Genomic DNA, 19892 nt, shown 5'->3' on the forward strand with positions numbered 1-19892 from the left:
TAACAGCGTACTGCTTGCCGGCGTCAACGCAGACGACTACGCGGTTCAAGAGGCGTGCTCTGTAGGGGACCCTCACATTTTTTATAATGCCTTGGTCTATGGGCTGGAGGACACTCGTGTTGGGTGGCAGGAATCCCAAGTGGATCGACTCCAGATCGTGGATGTGACCATGTTCACCGCAGTTAACACCAAAAAGCGGTACCTTTTGGTTTTGCGACTTGAACTTCCTGTTGAGTTTGCGAATGTAGTCGCTGAAGAGCTGCTGCGTGATCCACACTTTTGTGTTGGCCTCATACCACATGGGCAGCGACTTCGCTCTCTTGAAACACCTCGAGCTTTTTTATTTACCAATCACAAGAAGCGGAAGCTTCTCTGTCCCTGACATGTTGCTGCCTACCATTACGGTGACGCACTCTTTACTATGCTTCCCGCCATGTCAGGGATCGCCAGACACAGAAAGGGTCTCATCAGGCAGCATCATATAGAATAGAGCTGTTTCGTCACAACTAAAAACGTCGTCTGGCAAAAACTAACACAACAGAGACTCCAGAGTCTACGAGCGATAATTCGGAATAAGGGTCCGGTCGACGGCACCACTCTCACCACACATCCTCTTGAAAGCGCGGTCATACCTTTTCTTGATACTACGAAGCCATCCGTCACTGAACCTAAAGCCCTCAATGTTCATCTGGAGAGCGAGCGAGCTTCTGCTTCAGAAGGTCTCCAGAATAAGCTTAGACTGGAACTGCCGTAGCCACTCATAGCCACCATACCGAGCCAGGCAGAAACGATGGTGATGAGCGGGGATTTTCAGTAGCACCACCTCGCGGGGCAGCAAGGAGGCCCAGTTCAAAACAAAAATGGCGTTCAGCAAGTTGAACCATGCACCGGTCAGAGTCGGTGGGGGCAAGTGCTCAAGAAGGGTCAGAAAAATAAAATGAGAGGTTGCAAGGGGTCGGAACTTTCGACAATTATTATACATTGTGGTCTATGGGGAAAATGGTGGTGCCATGAAGGAGCATGTCCAAATTTTTGGAGTCCGAAAAATCGGTCGGCAATTGTAGCTGGGTATTTACCGCGTTATCCCCCACAGTCACTGGTCTGTCCCCAGCAGTGTTGCTCCATGGACGCCACATGAGGACATCGTTAGATGTCATCGGCCAGCCAACCGCAGACTTCGGCGCCATTTATACGATTACCAACAAAGAAACAAGGCATATTCAGACAAGCAAAGAGCAGCCAGGGAGCCCAAATTCAAAGTGAGTGCCTACGTGCATGTCAAACGTCTTCTACCTAGAATGAAAGGCCCCCCAGTTTTGGTGCTCCACTCAATATCCTGAATCGAATAGGACGTTGGTCATTCCACCTCTAGGACGGCCAGACGTGGAACGCCTCTCAATTGTCCGCTGTGCCCCATGAAGCTGTACAAGAAGAAATGGCGATACAAAAATCCCTGCGGGGTAACATGGACATAGACATGCCGGTAGACAACGCCAGAACCACTGGTGTCACCACTGCCTCCTTGCACGCCAAGCCCACCTACATGGCCAGTGAGTCCACTTGCTGGAACCACGGCCTCTGGACTGTGTGCTGATCGTGGTGGTGAATCGGGAAACTATCATCAGCCAGTAGAGTCAGGGCTCTGCGATTCTACATGGGAGCGAAAACTGCCAGCAAAGTTCAGGGATTATGTGCAATGAACTTACTGATTGCAGTGAGTTTATTAGGCATTCGCCATCAGTGACTTTACTATGAATTTGTTAGCGCAATAATTTAGTTGGCTGCTACAAGCAGTCATGGTATTTTGGTTGTATGCATATAACTTGCGTTCTCTTGTTGAGGGAGGGCTAGATGTAGTGTTGTGCCTTCACAACTGTTGTAGCGGGTGACAGAGTGACGGAGACGATCCAAGAGCACGTATCACACTGCTTTATTTCAGTGACAGCAAACTATATATATAGGCTGCTTGCCTATGACGTAACATAAACGAATGAGTCATGTTTGACATGTGTGGCACAGCACTTCATATCAGTAACAGATGGCACTGCTGACGTGATGCAGGTCACATGCGACAGATAGCGCCACAGCACTCTTGTATATACGTTACGTTCGCTGGAATAAAGGGGGTTATCGGCATGGAGCCCACAGTGGTGTAGACTTTGGGTTGCTGGCAGGCGACACGACAGCTATAAAGGCAGAAATAGATATGAAGCATTTCTGTCGTTCACATCTGATTTCTGTTAGACGCTAGCGCCATTTTTGCTCTTGCAAAATCTGTGGCACTCCGCACATGCTGAGGTCACATGTTCCAAATTAACCATTGTGCAGCCAAAAACATCAGAATTAACGGGAGTTTGATTCCATTAAGTAATGCATATTCCTGCTGGAACCAGAGCATGCGTCCGAATTATGATTTTCTGACATAATGAGGGTCGAATTAATTATGTTTTACTGTAGCAAGTTCTCGCTTTCCGTGCCTTGTTGCCGCTTCCTGCTTGTGTTCTGAGCGTATAAAGTCAAGATCGGTCCATCTCATGTCGCCATGGCCGGAACTGATCAACACTTAACTCCAGGGACGAAAGTAAGAGCTGTAACAGCCTACTGTGACCAGGCTGTTAGTTCAGGCTGGCAGGTAATGGGTATAGTACATGCACAAACTTCTTGGCTTCAGGTAAGCTCTGTGCAGAACAAAGTCAACACCTGCTCTAGCTCAACACTGACGATTGGCAAGGGCTGACAATCATGCATTTCAAGAACTGGGGTGAAACAGCGCGAAAAAGACGAGGACACAAGGAAACAAATACCACAGACAAGCGCTGACTGCCAACTGTAAGTTTATTTGAAAATCACCGGACAATTATAGCTTCATCAGCATAGGCATGCGCACATCATTCACAAAAACATCTGCAAATCATCATTTTAATCTTTCTTCCAAAAATGTTTTTTCTTTTCCCGACAAGGCAAGAGAGGGAGTGCTCACGCATTTATCTCCTTCCTTTCTTATATGAAAGGCCTCTATTATCTCCCTTTCCTTCTTGCTCTTTCCTTTCCCTATGAATTTAGTCTTTTCAAATATGGGGGTGCATTGACACTTGTTACAGTGTCCGGCTAAATGACTCCCATAGCCATTCTTTAGGTTAGTGCTGTGCTGACGAGCTCTTTCATTGAAGCACTGTCCCGTTTGACCTATATAAGATTTCCCACAGCTTAGCGGTATTTCATAGATGACATTGCGCCTGCACTCAGTGAAACGTGTTTTATGATTAGTGGTGCACAAGTGCCTTTCGCGCTTGTTCATGCTATTGCATATCGAGGACAGCTTGCACGGGGCACTGAAAACCAAATTAATATTATGTCTATTGGAAACTTTCTTCAGATTGTGAGACAGCTTGTGTAGGTATGGCACCACGTGCGCTAGTCTTTTGTCTTTGTTTTTTTCTTGGGAAGCATTGGAACTTCTTTTCTCTTTCTGCAAAATGGCTTTCATACTGAAGTGATCACAGAACTGGGAAAGCCGGCGGTTTGTAGTCGCGATATCTAATTTAAAAAACTATGATCGCACTCATGCTCACATGACTTACTAAGTGCTGCCTTAATGCACGTTGTCGCTATGCCTCTCTTAATCAATTTAGAGTGTGCGCTGTCGTAAGCTGTTGGCAGTCAGCGCTTGTCTGTGGTATTTGTTTCCTTGTGTCCTCGTCTTTTTCGCGCTGTTTCACCTCAGTTCTAAGTATGAACCAACTAGCCCTCATCAAGATCTTACTAATGCATTTCAACTTTGGAAGTGCCTTTCCATTCATCAGCATGTATACAAGTGCACCTGCTGTAGCAATCGCTTATCAGTGGCCGATGGCAGTCGGCAAATTGGTTTTGTTGGCATCGGCTTCATGAAAACCTGTCGCTCTGCAACAACTCACCACCGTCAGTCACGTTGGCGCTGTTGTGACGGAATGTCTCCCTGCAGCAAAGTCTGCCGACCAGTCAGCCTATCATTAGCATCGCTGTTTTGCGATTCTCTTGTGAGTGCCGGGTCAGCCTAGTGTGACCGATCCTTTTTTAGACCACTGTCATGCTTATCACTTAGACAAAAGTACAGTCGGTGCATGCATTGAATCTTCGTCGCCAACTACACGATTAACTAGGCTTCGCTAGTTTCGGCTTCGAGGAGGTGCTGGTGATGATGGCCGATGACCATGCCGGTGACGTATCAAATAAAAAAAATATTACTGTGTCTGCTTGTCTAAATTGCCAAATTATCACATGATTTGCTGTAACGGGTCGAAGTAAACAAGATGTATAAAAAATGCCAGAACGCACCACCTATTCATTGGCAGTAGTTGCAGAATCAAATGTGTGCCCACTTTCTGGATTCGAAGTAGAAAGCTAATGTGGAGATTATATTAAAACTCCTCAAACAATGTAGAAATCTAATGTGTATCTGATTATTTAGCTAGAAAAATGTATATGTTGCAGAATGGCGGCCGGTTTCGTAAAGTTAGGTTCGCCATAGTGCAACACTGTTATGGGGTAAAGCATACGAATGTCGTGAAGGCAGTTTTGGTTTCGTATCTGATTGCAATGCGCAGGAAATTTTCCGCGCAATTTTCTTGAAAAGAAAAAGGGTGCTCATTAGAATTGGGTAAATACCGTAATCAGATATTGTGAGCTACGGTTGATGCCTGAAAATCTTCCCAGTGCAGGCCAAAAATAGGCCAGGCCGAAAATAGGCGTTTTTGAGGGCACATATATATATTGTCACGAAAAGGCAATTGAAGATGTACCTGGCGTCGACGAGACAGACAGTTGTACAAGATGGCGTACACAACACTCAAGCTGGTGTCCTCAGCCTCTACTTCTTCAGCGCCCACCTCTTGCCGAGTGCGCGTTCCAGTCACTTCTTTCTCAACGCTGGCGCGTGACACCTAGCGGCATTATTCCCCCACCAAAACAAAAGCATCGGCCCGATGCATACTAAAAGAAAGTGGAAGTGTGGAAGTCGTATAAGATCGGGTTGGCGCCGCTTTAACGCGCAAAATACGGTTTGAGGCGAACATGCACTAAGTCTGAATGGTGCTGTCGACGGCGAGGCGTCGCGGCACCATGGGGAATGACCTCATAGTTCACTTCACTAACGCGACATATCACTTTGTAGGGTCCAAAGTAACCACTAAGCAGCTTCTCAGACAGCCCCTGGCGATGGATTGGAGTCCACACCCAGACTTGGTCACCTGGCTGGCACTCGACTTGCCGATGTCGAAGGTTGTAGCGTTGTGCGTCTGTACTCTGTTGCTTCGTGATGTGTATGCGCCCGAGTTGACGCGCTTCCTTTGCGTGTTGAGCAAGTCATTCGGCGTCAAAAGTAAGTGATGCGTCGGTGTCGTGCGGGAGCATTGCGTCTAGCGTGGTCTGGACCTCGCGCCCGTAGTCAAGACAGAACGGTGTGAATCATGTTGTACGCGAATGTAACATGGCAGGACTTGGTCCCATGTCTTATGCTGGACGTCTACATACATAGACAGCATGTCAGCAATGGTTTTGTTTAGCCGTTCCGTCAGTCCGTTGGTCTGCGGATGATAGGCAGTGGCCTTGGGATGCTGCGTGCAGCTCGGCTCGAATATGTCCTCTATCAGTTAGGCTGTAAAGGTAGTTCCTCTGTCAGTGATGACATGTGATGGGGCACCATGTCTGAGCACTATATGATCGATAAAGAACTGGGTAACTTCGTAGGCCTTGGCACATTGTACAGCTTTCGTCTCGGCATAGCATGTTAGATAGTCTGTGGCGACTGTAATCTATTTGTTTCCGCTGGCTGACAAGCGAAAGGATCCCAGAAGATCCATGCCGATTTGATCAAACGGCACGCTAGGTGGTGCGTTGAGTTGGAGTAACCCCCCAGGCTTCAAAGACTGCGATTTCCTGGGTTCACACTCACGGCAGCTTTGCATGTAACGCTTCATTGTGGTAGAAATTCTGGGCAAGTAGTACATCTGGCGTACTCTTGCAAGAGTACGTGAAAATCCCAAGTGTCCAGACGTGGGCTCATCATGGCAGGCTAGGCGAATGTCATCACGGAGGGCGGCAGGTACGACCAATAGATACTCTTTATCGCTGGCACTCTAGTTTTTCTTTTAGAGGGCACCCTTTCGGAGGCAGAAGGCCGAGAGACTGCGAGAAATATGTCGTGCGATTGTAACATTCTTGCCTTCTAGGTGATCGATGAGAAGGCTTATTTCGGTGTCCTCGTGCTGCCGTATGATCAGGTCAGATGCGGTGAGGGCCCCAAGAAATGTGCCATCTTCATCCATGTCCTTATCGCAAGTTTTGACGGAAGCGCGCGACGTGTCCGCGTCTTCGTGTTTGCGGCCCGATTTGTAGACAGACGATGGTAACATCGAACTCCTGTAGACGGAGACTCCATCGAGCAAGTCGCCTGGACAGGTCTTGTAAGTTGTCTAACCAACACAAGGAATGGTGGTCTGTCACCACCTTGAAAGGGCGACTGTAGAGATAAGCCCGAAATTTCATAATGGCCCTCACAACCGCTAGACACTTTTTCTCCAAAGTGGAGTAGTTGATTTCAGCGCGTGAAAGGGTGCGACTGGCATAAGAGATCACTTGCTCGACGCCTTCCTGGTGTTGAATGATTACAGCGCCAAGACCGATGTTGCTTGCGTCGGCATGCACCTTGGTGTCAGCGTCCTCGTCAAAGTGAGCGAGGACGGGTGATTCCTGCAGGCGCTGCCTTAACTCGGTCAAAGCTGCGTCCTGCTCATCCGCCCAAACGAAGGGTGTGTCTTCTTGCGTGAGGCGTATGAGTGGTTCGGCGATCCGGGAGAAATTAGCAATGAAGCGACGATATACGCACACAGACCGAGAAAGCGACATACTGCTTTCTTGTCATGAGGAGTCAGAAAAGCAGCAACAGCAGATGTTTTGTCTGGGTCAGGCTGAACGCCGTCGGCGTTCACGACATGCCCGAGAAACTTCAACTCTTCGTAACTGAAGTGGCACTTTTCTGGCTTTAGTGTGAGATTAGTGGAGCGGAGCGCCTCAAGTACCGCCTCTAAGCGCTTCAGATGTTCTTCGAAAGTCGCCACAAACACGGCAACGTCATCTAAGTATACTAAACAACTCTGCCACTTCAGACCCGTGAGAACAGTGTCCATCATTCTCTGGAATGGGGCTGGTGCAGAACACAGGCCGAATGAAAGTACTTTAAATTCATGCAGTCCATCTGGGGTAACAAAGGCAGATTTTTTGCGTTCTCGTTTGTCAGCTTCAATTTGTCAATATCCACTCTTCAAATCTATGGATGAAAAATACCTGGTTCGCCGCAGTTGATCCAACGAATCATAGATCCGTGGAAGCGGATAAACGTCTTCTTTTGTGACATTATTCAACTTTCTATGGTCAACACAGAACCGAAGCGTTCCGTCTTTCTTTTTGACAAGAACCACCGGCAACAACCAAGGTCTTTGGGATGGTTGTATGACGTCATTGTCAAGCATTTCTTTCACTTGTGCATTAACCACATTGCACTCTTTCGCCGATACACAACAAGGCAGTTGTCGTATGGAAGAGAATCGTCGTACGTGATTATTCGGTGTCTTGTGATGGGCGTCTGGCGTACCTTAGAAGAAGATGCGAAGCACTCCTTGAACCGAAGTAGCAACTCGCGCAGCGCTTTTTGCTTTTCCTCCGAAAGGTCTGAATTGATGTCGATATTGCTGAGTGTCTGAGCTGGGTTGCCCTTTGCCATAGACGCAAAGCATTCAGCACCATCTGCTATGGGCTCAGCAAAAGCGATAGTAGTACAAAAAACAGGTGCTGATGTTTCTGGCTGAAGTTCGTCACGAAGAGCGCAGGTACACATGCTGCACATACACCATGAGTCGGCATAAGGAAAGAATTGCCCTCTACAACAGCTTTGCCGGCACGCAGATTGTTGCATACGGCCACTACCAGGACACTTGCGCCTGGTGGTAAAGTTACACTGTCGGCGTCAACCCAAAGCGCATTATGTCGGTAATTGTCGCGGCTGTTTGCTGCTCTCTCTGTCGAAAAAGTCACTGTGCACTCCTGGAGGTCTCTAATGGCACCATACCCTCGCAGAAAGTCGACGCCCAAGATGAGGTCCCGAGAACAATCGCAGAGTATAAGGCAGCTAGCTGGAAACGTACACCCACAGATTTGTACTCTGACCGTGCACATGCCCAATGATGTTACGATATGCCCACCAGCAGTACGAATTTGCGTTCCAGACCCAAAAGCGTGATAACTTTTCTGAGTTCCGTCGCTAGTTTTCCGAACAAGATTGAGTAGTCAGCAGCCGTGTTCAATAACGCACTAATGTGGCGGCCGTCGAGCACAACAGGTATGTCTAGCGAGAGTCTGTCACTGAGTTTGGCTGCTGTCGTCACTGAATTGGGCTGAATAGATCGTGCTCGCGTTGATGGGAGGTTTTGGAAAGAGTGATTATCAGCGGCTTTGTCCCCGAAGGTCGCTGTTCTTAGTTTCCCTGGCGAAGGCTTGGCAATCGTCCCTGCGCTGCCATTGGAGGGCTTCTAGGAGCTGGGGAAGATCGCCTGGGGGACGGCGAGCGCGACTGTCGCTGCGGGAACAGTGGCGTACGCTGCTGGTTCAGGTACTCTTCAATCGCCCTAGACCTTTCGCCTTATTTGGGCTTTGGTGAATCTACGGCAAAACCTCGCAGTCTGAGGTGGCGGTATGGGCACTCACGGTATACGTGACCGGCTTCTCCACAGTGATAGCACAGAGGCCTTCTGTCCGGAGTATGCCAGACGTCAGATTTCCTTTCGAGCGGGCGCCGATACTCCATACGTTAGATCGGTTGCATTGATGGGAGGGGTGGGATGCATGACGCGGCGTAAGACGTGGTGGAGACAAAATGAGTCGGAGCGCGGACAGGGACTTGACCCAAAACTTCCGCATAAGACCTTAGACGACCTTGGATCGCTTGCTGCTCTTCACTTCTCACGAGGGCAGAAATGGAGCCCAGCGGGGGCTGAGACGGGCAGCTGAGCCATTGAAGCATTACTTACCACAGAGCGAATCAGCTCTCGTAGAACGTCCAGGTTTCCAAAAGCAACCGCGTCCATCAGTAAAGCAGCATTCGCGTGCCCGTCATACGTAGCTGAGCGCTGGTCCGAAGGTGAAGTAGCGTTCATTTGCCTTTCATAGAAAGCTGAACGCTGGTGCAGCATCTTTTCCATCGTGGTGGCTTCGGTTAAGAATTCAGCCATGGTCTTCGGCGGGCTTCGAACCAGGCCAGCAAATAGCTGTTCTTTAACTCCCTGCATTAGATGGCGCAGCTTCCTTTCCTCTGACATGGTAGGGTCCACCTGACGGAAGAGGTGCGTCATATCCTCTACGTACAACGTCACGCTCTCATTCGGCAGATGAATGTGGGATTGGAGCGCCCATTCAGCTCATTCATGGCAATCAGCATTGGTGTGTGTCTCCAGCAAGGCACAGTGGAACTCGAGCCACGATTTGAGGAGCCCTTCTTGGTTCTCGTACCAAGTGCGAGCACCGTCCTCCAAGCTGAAGTAGACGTTTCTCAACTTCCCCGCATCGCTCCATTCATTTACCTCGACAACGCGCTCAAACTGGGCTAACCAGTCTTCTACATCTTTGAAGATATCTCCGTGGAACACTTTCGGCACTCGGACATTCTGCAGCAGGTACTGAGTTGCCGTTGTGGCCGTACCTTGCATAATGGTCGATAGAGACATTGATGTTCCTTCCATACTGGTCCGTGGGGGCGTCATATGTTGCGGAGAGATGATCAAGCTTCGGAGGCAATCCTCGGATTCTCCTGCTGGCCCGGTGAACAGGGGTGTCCACTAGTATAGGGCTGGTATTCCTGCTACCAGGAGGGGTTTGTGGCATTGGATAAATCGTACCCAGCACCTCCAACAGTTTTGTCACAATAAGACAATTCAAGATGTACCCGGCGTCGGCGAGACAGACAGTTGTACAAGATGGCGTACACAAAACTTAAGTCGGCGTCCTCAGCCTCTACTTCTTCAGCGCCCACCTCTTGCCAAGCACGCATTCCAGTCACTTCTTTCTCAGTGCTGGCGCGTGACGCTTAGCGGCAGTATGCTGTGCGTTCTGCACATTCATTGTCTCCTAAGATCTGCTGAGACAGACACTGCCACTAATGGGGTTGCTAGTGGGGTCACCATAACGGTCAGGCACATGCTTGCTGACCAGCCATGTTTGAATTATCTGGCAAAGGCATATTTTAGGATAAAAATAACGAAAGGTTGGGCCCATAGAAATGCATCGGTACTGGCTAGTACCTTCGATCAGGATCAAATTGTCAAAAATATCAAATTAGCCGGAGTCAAATTTACGGAAGCCTACTGTACAGTAAATGTATTTGCCTAGTGGCAGTGCCACGGAGCTGTGTGAATTGTCAGGCATGCTCAAATTATCGGTGGGTAACTGTAATTGGTGGAAACTCATTGTATGTTACACAAAATAATATGAAGCCATCATACAAAAGTTGAACCTTGTTATATCAAAATCACATCCAGCACAAATATGTTTGTTATATCCGATACATATTCATTACAATCGACACCCATTACAATGGATCCGCATACAAGATACTTTCGGATATAACAGATCATTCTTCTCACTTGATTTGGTTTGGCTTTATTATCAGTGGAACAAATTCTGTTTTTAATGTACCTAGCTAAAACGGACTATTGCCTGACAGACACATTTTTTGTCAAATTTTGCCTAGACGATATAAATACAATGAACTTAGCTGCAACGACGTGTGCGTGCGGCAGTGTGCTGCATACAACCAACTACAGTACCGATAATTCGGACACCAAAAAATTAGGACATCTTAATTTTTCATACTTTGTTATGGAACTGCCATTTTTACCATAGATGCCATGTACAGTCAACATCCGAAATATGGGCCGTCCGAAAAAAATGAATGCATGCGTTTTACTGCCCCCAAGGCCTCGTATCATCACATGCGTGTTCGAAATAGCTGTAAAGGCCTGCCAGTACATCTATTAGGCTTATCGGTACCAGCCTGTACTGTGATAGGGGACAGTGGGTGCACACGTGTATAATCGAGGAATAGGTACCGTGTCCTGGGACAGTGGCCCCCTCCCACTTATACGCTTCACTGCAATACTTGGCGTCCTAACATTGCTGTAGGGATGCGAAGCTGACTTTTGGGAACCAACAATATGCAAGCACCGTGCAACGCACCGTGCTTGCCGAGCTTCGAAGCCATTGGTGAAGATTACAAAGGCGGAGTCAGGGCCATTGCTAACAGCAGCGAATTGTTTAAATGAAAAACTCTGCACCGAACACCAAGAAGCTTGTTAGCGAACATCACAGTAGCTAAGCCTAGCGTTGCCGCGGTGGTGCCTACGGCTGCCAGCGGATCTCCGTGTGAGAGCGCTTGTTCGAGGCGGCAAGATAATCGACATGGCGGTGGTGGTGGTTTTGATTAATGCCTTTTCGGACCTGCAGTCATGGCAAAGAGTACAGAAAATTGGATGGTGGAGGTTTTTTGCGTCTGAAATTTCAGACATTCTTATACATTGGCTCTATGAGGTAGTGGCGGCGCCGCGTCTGAATTATCGAGCATGCCCGAAAAATCGCGCATCTGGAAAAATCGGTCGTTGACTGTATAACAACCAAATTTGTGATGATATACGGCTTGCCCTTTGGTATTCTGAACTCGATCAATGGCTGTTGCACAAGGGTCTGGGCCTTCAGATGTTTAGTGAAGCCTCTGAGATACTACATTCCTACAATGCAGTTCAATCTTAGAGGCCATACTTCGATCAAGTAGTCATCGTAAATGTCGATATGGTGCTCATAGGCGGGCATTGCCATCACCATTATTTTCTGGTTCCAGCATTGTCTGTTGCCATCGCTGCTGTGCTGCACAATGCACCAGCTGTCATTCTTTGTTGACTTTGTGAGCGTGCTGTGTAGTATGGACTGTGATGTCAAAAGGTTGAGCATGAGGTCTTTCTCAGCATTAGACATATGGGTGGCTACTTCGACCAGCTTCGACAGTATGTGCTACGTATCTACAAGACAAGCAGCATGGCACCTACTTCACCTTTGCAGGTGGTGGCAGCGATGAAGTGCTGCAAGTATAAGTCTGTGAAAATCATGCAAAAAGCTTTGTACAGAACTGCCAGTCACCGGTTGAAGTAACATGTGAATTTGGGATTTCGAAACAGGCTGTCTTGGACTGCATCAAGAAGAAAGTGAACAATATTTTTGCAGCATATTTCCATCTCTAGCGACTGCCTGAAGGCTGAGACCCTTGCGCAAATGGGAATTGAAGAATTAAAATTCAGTGATGGCTGGCTCCATGACTTTACGAAGAGATATGACCTCGTCTTTAAGAAAATGTGCGACGAAATTGGTGCCATTGACAACATTTTGATCGTGAATTACTGCATCACTGAAAAGCTCAAGCTCTGCTTGGCTGTTACTCACCAGGCAGCATTTTATGTTGCGACGAAACTGTTTTTTTTTTTTTTTCTCCTAAGCTTCTGCCAGATAAGACACTTGCTGTGCTTCGATGTACTTGCCATAGAGGCAAATATAGTAAGGAGGAAATTATTGTTCATATGGGCATGAACGTCTCTGGGACTGAACGGCTTCTGCTTTTGGTGATTGACAAAACGAAAATGGCAAAAAGCTTTAAAGGAGTGAAATATCCACCCATGTTGTAAGAAGCCAACACTAAAGCCTGAATTATGTAGCTACTGTTTGATGGCTACCTGCGCAGGCTAGATGGAAGGTTTGAGCCACATAATAGCAAGCTGGTGTTTTTCGTTGATAGTTGCAATGCCCAGGGCCTTGTCAATAATTTGAAGGCAATTGAAATTGAGTTTTTGCCACCTAAATCCACAAGTGTCCTCCAGCCCATGGATCAGGATGTGATCAAGAATGTAAAGGTGTAGTAGCATTTATGCCTACTACATTGTGTGGTGACAGGCCTGGACAGTGGTAAAAGTTAGTAGAGACTTGCTGTCAGCCATGCACATTCTTGCCAATGTGTGGAAAGTGGTGACACCAGGCACAATCAACTACTGTTTTCATCATGCATGATTTGTCGCTGGTAGTGAGCTGGATGTCAAAGTCCAGGAATCCTAGCTTGAACTGCTGCCTGTGATGCTGGGCACAGCGATGTGCCGATTCTGGCTGAAGTAAACATTGAAGACTTTGCTGATTTTGACAGTGCCACATTGTCTTCTGCTGAACTGAATGATGCTGAAATCATCGATTAAGTGCTGCACCAGTGAACAGAGACTCCGACTCTGAGGACAGTGTGCTGTGGGGCCATCGACGAAAGACCTCGCACTAACCCGTGTGATGTTTTCGTCATTGTACAGCAAGAGCACTATACTTCCCGAAATACTATTATACTTGGTACTGCGCAAACAGAATTCTGTGTAGCAGGGCACAGACTAGTTTCTCCAGCCTCGGGCACTGTAAACTGCAAAGAAATGCTTTTTTGCCGATTTGGTTTTTTTGGACATTTTTAGCAGTCCATGTGAAGTCTAACTCATTGGTTGTTGACCGTATGACCAGCTTCCGGTGGAATTGGCGAAGATGCACTTTTGCTTAAAGAAACACTAATTGAAAATATTAAGTTGGGTTCATTTGTTAACTTATCTGTCTAGAAGTCTATCATCATTTTCTGGGTGCCAATGTATCACATTGTTGTGTAGAAAACTGCCATCGAACGTCCTGCTGCCGCTCTTCAATTTGAATCACCTGTGCCGAAACTGAGGCCATGATGTAATCTCCACATCACCACCTTTACCACTATCTGTGAGTCAGCCAATCCTCTCTCAGCTTGCATCAGCAGTGTTCTTCAGACTGCCCACCTCAGTTCCTTCTACTCTTTCTCTCGCTGCATGCAGTGCGAGCGCTCTCTTCTTCTGCTGCTGCCTGCCATTTGTGTGTACACATCTCGTTTCCATCTTCCGGCTAGCAGGAACAGCACCGGTCTCCCTATGCCCCTGCATTATATGAAATTCCACACAAGAGAGGTACCATACTCCACAGCAGATGTCACTCTGATTTTTCATTATTTGTCATTTTTTCGCTTACAAAAGCTCTATTCTCATTGTGAATGATCAATTTGTTATTACAGAAGCCTAATGTTCCATCTCCCAATCTGGTTCGACTTATTATTTTCCTTTAGTGTCCCTTTAAGGATTGAATACACTAGCGGCATGCTTTCTACAATGGTGTGCCACACAATGCCCTGCTGGTCTAGGGTTTTTGTGTCGACCACGCAAGTGGTCCACCGCCATCCAATGCTGTCGGCTCAGTTCCCAGCAAGTGCCAAGGGCGCTACTAGGCCTAACCAGCTTTGAAGTCAAGCTGTTGCATACAATGCTTCAAAAACAGCCGCCGACAATCGCAAAATGCATCGTTTTAGCAGTCAACAACAACAAAAAAAAAGAAGAAGAAGAGAGAGAGAAGCACTATAGATGGCAGCAAAAGCAGGTGGCGGTTAAGTGACTCAAAGAGACAGTAGGAGAAGAACAATGCTCGACCACAACAAACACATCTTAACATGTCATTTGTGCTCTTAACCACATATCCGTTTTGCCATTTCATAACAATATGAATGAGCTAATTTAAAAGCGGAAGTGAAAGACAATTACATTGAAACAGCAGGCAGCTGTTGTTAAAGGTGTTGCATCAGGCGCTAAAAGGTCGCATGTTGCACAAGCCGAAGACTCTTTCGCTTTTATTTTTTATTAAAATTTTGTAGCATGTGGGGCTGTGTAGCAGTTCGGCAGGCCCCATAGCAGTATCCTTATTTGTTTATGTTTGGTATACAGGGTGTCCGTAAAGTAATGAGAATGCCTGCCACGCGGTGCTGCTGTTGTCACTAGCACACTCCCCGGTGGTGAGATTTGTGGTGGGGTTTCTAAGCTAAGTAATGCATTGGGCAGCAGTCACATCCAACCTCCGACATAGTGAGGATCTGAAGTGGCGCAAAAGGTGTTTTCGAGTTTTTGTCACGGCAGAAAATGTCAAAAACGAAGTGCTTGCTGTAGCAGTGGTACGCAATGAAATTTTGCTTTCACCTGGGCAAAACTGCTTTCAAGATGCCTGCCTTGATTGATAATAGGGCAGCTCTGGCAATTTTTTGACCACATCAATGTAATGAAATATTTAGGTTCTCGATAACCCCCTGTCACGTGTCTGATAGTAGAATTGCTCTGATAATTTGAAAATTATTTCAAGTGAGCGAAAAAGTGCAAAACCAAAACATTACTGAGCAGTCGAGTGAACTTTGTGAGACGTCACGAGTGTTCCCAGTGGAGAGCAGCTGATTCGTGACCGCGCTGGACCTTCAGCTGAGAGTGTCAGCTGCACCAGCTCTTCGAATCTGTCAAATATTGACAGTAGGGGTTTTGATGCATTCAATAGCCACAAATCGCCATTTGCATTCGACCCGTCACTAGGAGAGCCAGCGCCATGCCCTACATATTGTGCTGCAACATGAAGACAAAGGGTAGCCCTAACCACTGTATTTATATGTGCTGGTTGCTATTTTAGGTGTTTTACTCCTTCTCAGAGAAGCGCTTTACATGCTCATTGTAAGGCGTGGAGCACAACACTCCACATTTGTATTCCACAAGAACGCCGCTGACAGTCCAAAGCACCGACCGGTGCATTTGTTTACATCGGCAGGTACAGCAACAACTTGTCACTCGCTGGAGATATAATGCTGGCCGTTCATCGGTGACACAAATTAATGTCAGAACATATCAGAACAGGCAGACTTTGTGCATATAAGCACCGTTGCATCACTCTGAGTCGTGCTGATATGAGCAACCACACACCTTCAAAAGCAATGAGCGGGACACCATAGTATGGGAGCACTGTTGCGCTACCTACTCATCATTCTTTGCATTCTGTTCACGTATTTAATATGTTCCGTAAAGTAGACACAGATGACTTTGCACATATGATTGTTCATTTGTAGTTTTCTTGCAGAAACGCCGATGCTAGTATGTGCCTTCAGATGTTGCTTTGTATTTGTTGTGCCTTCAATATTGTGTAACACGGTAATCTTTTTATAGCACTGTTCCTGTTAGAATTTTGTACTTTTTATACCTTTACTGTTTAATATGCCCCCCTTACTGTATACCCTGCCATAGGGCCTGTAAGGTTCATTTGAATAAATAAATAAATTGGCAGCTGAACGAGGCGGTTGTTTACACTGCTGTATCAAAAAGGCCTACTCTTGCTGCCCATTTGGGATGCGAGGCGAGCAGTGCACCTCGGTAGCTAAATAACAGGTCCGCATGATGATACGTAAAAATACATCCATGTTCGTAGTCGTGTTTGATTTAGGGAGGTGCCGGCGAGTGCAGCTGGCAGCTTTCCGTTGAAAACGGCAACATACCAAGGTCGATACTGCGCCATGTCATTGCTTCTCGCCTTTTGTGTGGGCACTGTACAAAATGAGGAATGGATTATTTCAAATCCGTTTGGTCAAAACTGCACTACAGAAGGAGTTTTCTTTATCCTGATGTCTTAATTAGCTTCAGGTCAGTTGCTCAGGTCCGCCAGCAGTAGACGCATGAACTCCGTGACTGGCATATAGGCTTAACCTTGGCGGAACGCAATTGGCATCGGCTCAAACTGTGTGTGCATGTGGCAAGGGCTGAAGTTCGTGCAGCCAACAACGCAATACCACTTGCCTCCCATCTCTTGCCCATCCACAGGGAACACAACTTCTTGCGACAACTTCTCGCGTCATGCAGTAGCTCATGATCATCGACTCTTTGATGCTCTCGTTGCTGTCGTCTGCGTTATCCCGGCATGCTCTGCATGGAACACTCCTGACGTCACACACAATGTGGCCTGTAACTGAGGAGGAGGTAAGGTAGAGTGTTCGAGGTAATTAATCAAATTCATTTGTAAAATATCTGGAACTCTCAAAGCTGCTTTCTTTGAGGACATGATGCAGGTGTCCAGAGAAACACACCCAGTGAATTTCATCGACTTCCGTTGATATCGAAAAGTCGCCAGAGTTGCCCTTAAGGAGGCTTAAAAAGACGATGAGGTCTCAGGTTTTCCGGTGGTTCAATGAGTTCAGGAACAAACGAGAGACCGTTCAAGACATGGAGCAATCTTGAAACCCTTCAGCGAGTTGTTTGGGCTAAAATTTGACTAAAGTAAAAAATTTCCTAGACTCCGGACGTTGTTTTAGTATCAGATTAATCGCTGAAGACCTCGACATATGCAAAGCAACGGCACACAAAATTATTTCTGAAAATTTTAACATGCGTAAGGTTTGTTCTAAATTGGTGCCAAAAGTGTTGAGTGATGAACAAAAACGAGTTGACATTTCCCATGATATGTTAGTGCAGTTAGAAAGTGAACGGGTCTTTTTAGGAGGTCTAATGACAGGGGACAAACCATGCATGCTCCAGTACGACCCCGAAACCAAGTGCCAAAGTATGGAGTGGCACACCGCAAAATCCCCACGCACTAAGAAAGCGAGAATGTCGAAGTCCAAGGTAAAGACAGTGTTCAATGTCTTTTTTAACAAGCATGGAGTGGTCTACAAAGAATTTGTACATTCAGCATAAACCATCAACACCATGTTCTACAAAGAAGTCCTTCAGTGCATTCACAGAGCTGTCGGAACAGAAATGACCAGAGATTGCCAAACGCTGAAAGCTCCACGATGACAGCGCTCCACCCTATGGAGCCTTCGTTGCGACTGCCTACCTGGCCCGGATAGGGTTTGCAACCTTGCCGCAGCCACCGAACAGCCTCGATGTGAGTTTGGCAGATTTCTTCCTGTGCCCAAAGCACAAGAGAAGCCTGATATGTCACTGCTTTGACGATGTTCCCTCCATCCAATGGGCTGTCACAGAGTTTCTGAAAGAAGTTACAGCAACTGACTTTCAGGGAGCCTTTGCAGCATGGTAATTGTGTTGGCAGCGGTGTAGTGACACCCAAGGAGACTGTTTTGAAGAGTTTTAGTGGCATGCACTGATCGGATCAATAAAATTCTTTTTACCCGACCCTGTCTTATTACTTTATGGACAAACCCTGCATACTGCAGTGAAGGGCAATAAGGGATAAAACAAATAAATGTGAAATGAACTAATTGATATGAAACGAATCAACTTCGTTATAATGGGGTCCGATTGTATAGTTTAAAAAAAATTATCTCCGTTGGCTCCCCTGATTGTTCTTGTTCATTCATGCCTCAGCCACATGCACCAGCATGGAGAGACCACCACTTCTGCTACTCTGGCTGGCATGGGGCATGCTTGGCGCAGTGCCTATTTGTTTGTTGCTTGCATTCTCGCATCTATAAGTGCCTTGGCCATTAAAGAGGCCGTTACATCAAATTTACAAGCTTGAATTATGCATTGCATGTTACACCATACGCATCCCATAGCAAGCTGTCATAATTTGAGTGCATTGCGTGTGCTAAAAAATGTGTATTTGAATTTATTTAATATTGCATTTGCTCCATACAGCAGTCTGGCAGCGTTAACAAGTGATGACATGACTTGCATTTCGTGTGGTCAATGTGCACTGTACATGTGCAGTTTCGTTTTCATGTGTTCGTCTTGGCAGTCAGTATGAGAAATATTTGCAGGCATTCTCTCATTCGAGCTATATTTTTTGCTTGTGTGGAAAATATTGTGAGCAAAATGCAACGGTGATGCTCTTGCTGCACTGTTGGATGCTAAAAAGTGCGGCATAGGGAGAGTGCGTCTTAACACAGCGTGCGCATGGTTTTGAAATGTATTGGAACAGACGACATGGCGGTGGTCCTGCAATTCTTGAAGTCAAACAAGACAGCCAGGGTTGCTGTTGGAGGGGGGGGGGGGGAGGAATCCTGGTGGCAGTGATTTCAAATTAATATTTCGGGTCAAAATGTGCTTCGAGAGCCTAGCTGTTACTTGTTTGTTTATTGTGTGTGTGTAACCACAGTGGTTTTTCTGCTCTCAGTTACCATGATAAGCTGAGAATTGTTGAATGACATGTCATGGCTCCTTGAGCTTGCGATCATAAGAACTGGCTTCACTAACTCGGTTAATGCATGTTGCTTGCAGGAGTCCACTCTTGGACGATTGGTCAGCGCTGCCACATAGGTGGTTACCGCTCGGCCTACTATGTGGCACGACTCTGTCCTCACACCCAGTGCATCAGCGTGGTAAGCAAATTTGTTCATTCAACTTCAGCAAAGTTCTGTTATCTTGAAGCTGTAAAAACCAGAAAATGTTTTTTATAAGCAGAGTTTCAGCATAAGTGCTATCATGAAAATAGAAGCCAGTACCACAATCGAACCCGACTATATCAAACCTGTTAAAATCGAATTATTCCATATATTGAACGATTTCTGGACAAGGTATAGTTACAGTGAGTATATGTAGCAAAAATTCCACTTACATCGAACAAAAATAGCAGCGACTCCCAATATATTGAACGTCAAGCTGCGGAAAAATGCCCCCAAAGTTGGCTTTTCTTCGTGGTGGCGGGGAAACTAGGTGGTGTGGCTCCATCCAACCGCTCTCCCTACCGTGATTGTGCTACATTGAGCAAGCCGTCGACACCCCCCTGCAAAAAATGATCCTGGCCCACCCGCAGGGCTTGCTCAGACAGCCAATCAGAGGCTCTTGTGCCCTTGTCATGCAAGATGGTGAAAGTGCGAGTTGTCTTGCTGCTTTTCTGGTTCATTGTGAGTGCGTCTTGTGGGCCTTCTCCCTCACTGTTGCCGTGATGAAGCGGTAGAATTTGCCTTTCGTAGTGAAGCTCGAAATCGTAAATCGGGTCGAACGCGGTGACAAGTCGGATGTCCCCGC

The 19892-nt window shown here is 46.8% G+C and overlaps 1 protein-coding gene across 2 annotated transcripts in view; it reads left to right on the forward strand.

Annotated features, from left to right (window-relative positions):
- Positions 1-19892, forward strand: part of LOC135899441 (mitochondrial tRNA-specific 2-thiouridylase 1) — a 148841-nt gene that overhangs the window by 58347 nt on the left and 70602 nt on the right. For both annotated transcript variants that reach the window (XM_065428693.2, XM_065428692.2), the window contains exon 6: positions 19143-19243. In XM_065428693.2, the coding sequence (XP_065284765.1) occupies positions 19143-19243 (101 nt within the window). The remainder of the gene's footprint in view (positions 1-19142; positions 19244-19892) is intronic.

The sequence above is a fragment of the Dermacentor albipictus genome, chromosome 6 (genome assembly GCF_038994185.2).
Source record: "Dermacentor albipictus isolate Rhodes 1998 colony chromosome 6, USDA_Dalb.pri_finalv2, whole genome shotgun sequence".
Taxonomy (NCBI): domain Eukaryota; kingdom Metazoa; phylum Arthropoda; class Arachnida; order Ixodida; family Ixodidae; genus Dermacentor; species Dermacentor albipictus.